The sequence below is a fragment of the Haliaeetus leucocephalus genome, unplaced genomic scaffold (assembly GCF_000737465.1).
Source record: "Haliaeetus leucocephalus isolate CR32 unplaced genomic scaffold, Haliaeetus_leucocephalus-4.0 Scaffold286, whole genome shotgun sequence".
Lineage (NCBI taxonomy): Eukaryota > Metazoa > Chordata > Aves > Accipitriformes > Accipitridae > Haliaeetus > Haliaeetus leucocephalus.
The window spans coordinates 6,314-10,196 of NW_010972722.1; the positions used below are offsets into that span (position 1 = coordinate 6,314).

General features: G+C 47.1%; 1 protein-coding gene across 1 annotated transcript in view; it reads left to right on the forward strand.

Annotated features, from left to right (window-relative positions):
* The first annotated feature begins 428 nt into the window (after positions 1–428).
* LOC104833438 (protocadherin alpha-C1-like) overlaps positions 429–3,883 on the forward strand; it is a 49,105-nt gene continuing 45,650 nt past the window's right edge. Inside the window, 1 exon segment of the mRNA XM_010570083.1 lies at positions 429–437. Coding sequence (XP_010568385.1) covers positions 429–437 — 9 coding nt within the window.

Below are 3,883 nucleotides of genomic sequence, written 5' to 3' on the forward strand. Positions count from 1 at the left end.
GCCATCTGCGCGGTGTCGAGCCTGTTCCTGCTGGCGGTGGTGCTGTACGGGGCGTCGCGGTGGGCGCCGCGGGCGGCCGTGCTGTCGGGGCCCGGGCCGGCGCCGCTGGTGTGCGCCAGCGAAGTGGGGAGCTGGTCGTACTCGCAGCGCCAGAGCCGGAGCCTGTGCGTGGCGGAGGGCGCGGGCAAGAGCGACCTGATGGTTTTCAGCCCCAACTTCCCGCCGCCGCCCGTCCCCGCGGCGAAGGAGACGCAGCCGGAGGCGCCCGCTCTCGTGGACACGGTCAGTGCCCCCCCCTTTGTCGCCTCTCGCCCCTTCCCCCTTCCCGTGTCCCTTGTCGCCCGGGCCCCGGGCAGGCGCTGGTGGGAGCCGGGCTCAGCCGCCGGGGCCCGCGGGTGGTGGGGGCCTGGCGGATGCTTTCTCTCTGAATGCTGACTGCAGCGTCCCTCGTGTCTTCATTTTCTGGAAACTGTTAACACCACTGCAGTTTTCTTATGTCACTTTCTGTTCTTCCTGGGGACTGGAATTGCTCTGAGTTTTTCTGCAGCCGTTTTCTATAGCATCACGACATCAATGCTAATATTTTCACGTGGTCGTTTACTTCTTTATTTCAGTCTGAGGTGTAATAGGGTAGGCTGCTCTTTTCTGTAGTACCTCGTATGTTTTTGTAGAGAAGGCTGATGTGTATTGGGAGAACAGTATAAGTTTTGATTGAAAGGTCATGTAGGAATATCAATTCCAGACCGCTCTTGAAAGGTGTGCGTTCTGAAGCTGGATGAGTTTTCACGCAATGTTGTCTAATCTAGTTTTTTATGTTTTTGCTCCTTATCATTCTTCATGGTACTACTGCTTTGAAGACCTCTGTCATATTCCCTTTCAGTCTTTTATTTTTTAACACAAGGAAATGTTCCTGAAATAGAAGCTGCTCTAAACCATTGGTTATCCTGCTGGCTGCCTCTGAAACCCTTCATAGTCTCCTCTCTTCTTCTTGCCCTTGTAGGAAGGGGAGGACCTCCATAAAATATTCAAAATGTTGGTGAACCATGTACTTCCACAAAGTTGGATGAAACGGAGTTTTTTTCCATGGTCTCATAAGACTTACCCTTTTGGTTGGCACTGAGAATGGAGCTGATATATGTATGTGTCTGTCTTCCCTGCATGAAAGATGTCATTTCAGAGCCTTAAATGTTTGGTTCCAAGTCAGTCACAGTCTCTGCTGAAGCCACATTTTTTTCCCCCATGTCCTCAGCTTTGTGGTGTCCTGCATGGAAAAGCTTTTTGGTATTTTCCCACCTAGGTCTTCAGGGTCATCAAATCTTTCTGCGTTTCTCAGCAGACATGTATTTTAACTCTGCTCCATTGGGTAATATCTCCTGTAACCTTTGTTACATCACTCTCCATGACTTTTTGAGATCCCCTGATGTGCACAGTTCCTGGCAAAGATCTCTCCCCGACTGCAGTGTTGAACTTACTGTCTTGCTCAAATGACTAGGTTTGGTTATCCTCCCATCTGTGTAGTTAATCACAGCTCCAATCACCTCTTGCAGCCTTATTCCATTTTGTATGGAGTGTCTTCATTTGAGTACATTTTCCTGTCTTGCAGGTAGGGTAGTTGTAATGAACTTTCTGCTTCTGGCTGCTGTGAAGTGCTGGTTTCCAGTCTTTTCTTAATCAGAAGCCTGTCCTCCTTTTTGATTCTCCTCTGAAAGAGATCATGCGAGGTGACCACAGTTGGTACTCCAGGTTCTTCTCTGTTCACCTTGCATGGGCTATATTAGTTGTGAAGTAGTACAGAATTACTATGGACATGGAAAAGATAGTAGAAACATTTCACATTGCCCCTTTCCAAGCATGATGTAAATGTACTTTCTAATACAAAGTACTTAATGGCAGAAGAGCGGGAACCAAGGTAGGTGTGAAAAACATGCAGCTGTAGTGCTATATTAAGCAAGATGTATTGCCAGAGAACTTGGTTTTGGTGGGTGAATATATTTGTAGAAGCACTTCCACTATGGTTCCTGACTCGCTAGTTCAATGTACCCTGCAGTGGTAGGTGTTGTATGTCCTTTCTTTTATTTTTTTCGTTCTTGAGAATATTTTTAAAAATAAACTGTTACTTTGTGTCTCGTTGTGTGTGTGCCTCATGACGATCATGTGAATATGAACTGGGACGACACCTGAAGCTCCTGATTCCCCCATAGGCAGGGTGACTTAGCTTGCCTTTCTCAGGAGATGTGTCAATAATTGTGAGCAAGAGCCATGCTGCTGCCAGTGTTGACTGCCTGATTTCAGAATTTGCGCCACTTGCCATCACTGTGGTTCACTGTCTTGTAGTCTTTTAAGATGAGGTTTTCCTTGAGAGAAGGCCATGAGGCTTCAGGTTTAATTTCTGTTTCCATCTTCATGGAAGGGGATACAGAAATGCTGGCAATACAGCAGGGATTTGAGAGGCTGGACAATATCTGTTTCCTTTTCCAGCTCTGCTTTCCCAAAATCGTGAACAGTGATCCTTGAACTCGTCCCTGACAATGGAGACCTGGGAGTAATTCAAGACAACTGTTACAATAGCAACAGGTGTAATTAAAGATGACCTATCAACAGACCTACCTGGATTTTTTTAGCATTTTTTATCTTCATTTTGTTTTGACCTGCTGTTGCATCATTGATGCTTCTGTGGTAGAACCAGCAGCTCACTACTGTGTGAAATCTCCTGTTTCATGTTGCTGCGTGGCCTGCATGGCGGGGTAGCAGCAAGTGTCAGTAGTTGTGTAGAGAAGGGGCCCTGATGTGTTTATATGTTGGTGGATGAGGTGGGAGCATGGGAACATGTTGCAAGATGAACTGTACCCTGCCACAGCAGTGGTGCAACCCTTTTGTGTTGTCTTCAGTTATGTCATGGCTGGATGACTGTACTGAATCCTGCAGCAGCTCATCTCTGTCAGTAATGGGCGCATTGTTTTGCTGCACTGTGAATGCCTATGTGCCAAAAAAGGTACGAAAGAACTTGTCATTCATTGTGCAGCTACAAGTGGGTAATAAAACTTGCAGGAAATACTTTACTGAGACATAACAACTACTAGAGAGCTCAGGTTCCCTGGGCTATTTCACCCTTTTGAGAGGATCTGTGCTCTGTGGGTTATGTTTAGACTGACATAAAGAGTTAGGGAGTCACTGATGGAGTTGAGAGTCTTTTGGAATTTGTATGCATTGCAGATTTCTTAGGTTGGACCTATATTTCAAAAGGCAAAACAATTCTGTTATGGACAGACACGGATATTCTTTGTAATATGATGTCCTTGCTCTATTATTTACTGTATGAAAACCAAGGAGAGGGCATGGGATTGCCCTGCTACTTCACTGTCACAAAGCCATGAAAAAGTAAGCAGGTTCAGCTTGGTTTTAGTGTTGCTGCAATAAGCACAAATAAATTTGATGTGAATCTATGTCTTCTGGAGACCTGAGTTCTTTCCATAGATAGAACATCAAGGATACAGTCTTCTTCTGTAGAAGAAACAGCTGAACTCTCTTTGCAAGTAAAGAAATAAATGAGAAAACCAAGTTATGCCTCCTCAGCAATGTGTAGGGAAGACGAAGTCGAGATCAGAAGTGAGGTAGGCTCTTTTCAGTGATGACCGTCAGAGGTATGATCCCTGGAGAAAAGAGAAGAGAAAAGGAGAAGAGAAGAGCCACACCACCTAGTATCGTTTTTGGCGAGGGGAAATGTTCCGAAGGGAAATCACGGAGCTTGTCACCCAAGCGGGCGGAGCCGCGGCCCGTTCTTCCCGAGCGCAGCGCCGCTGCAGGCGGCGGGAGGCGGCTACTCGCAGAAGGAGCCGCGCTCGGACACCAGGTGCCGCTGTTGGCCGCGAAGGCGCCCTGAGCC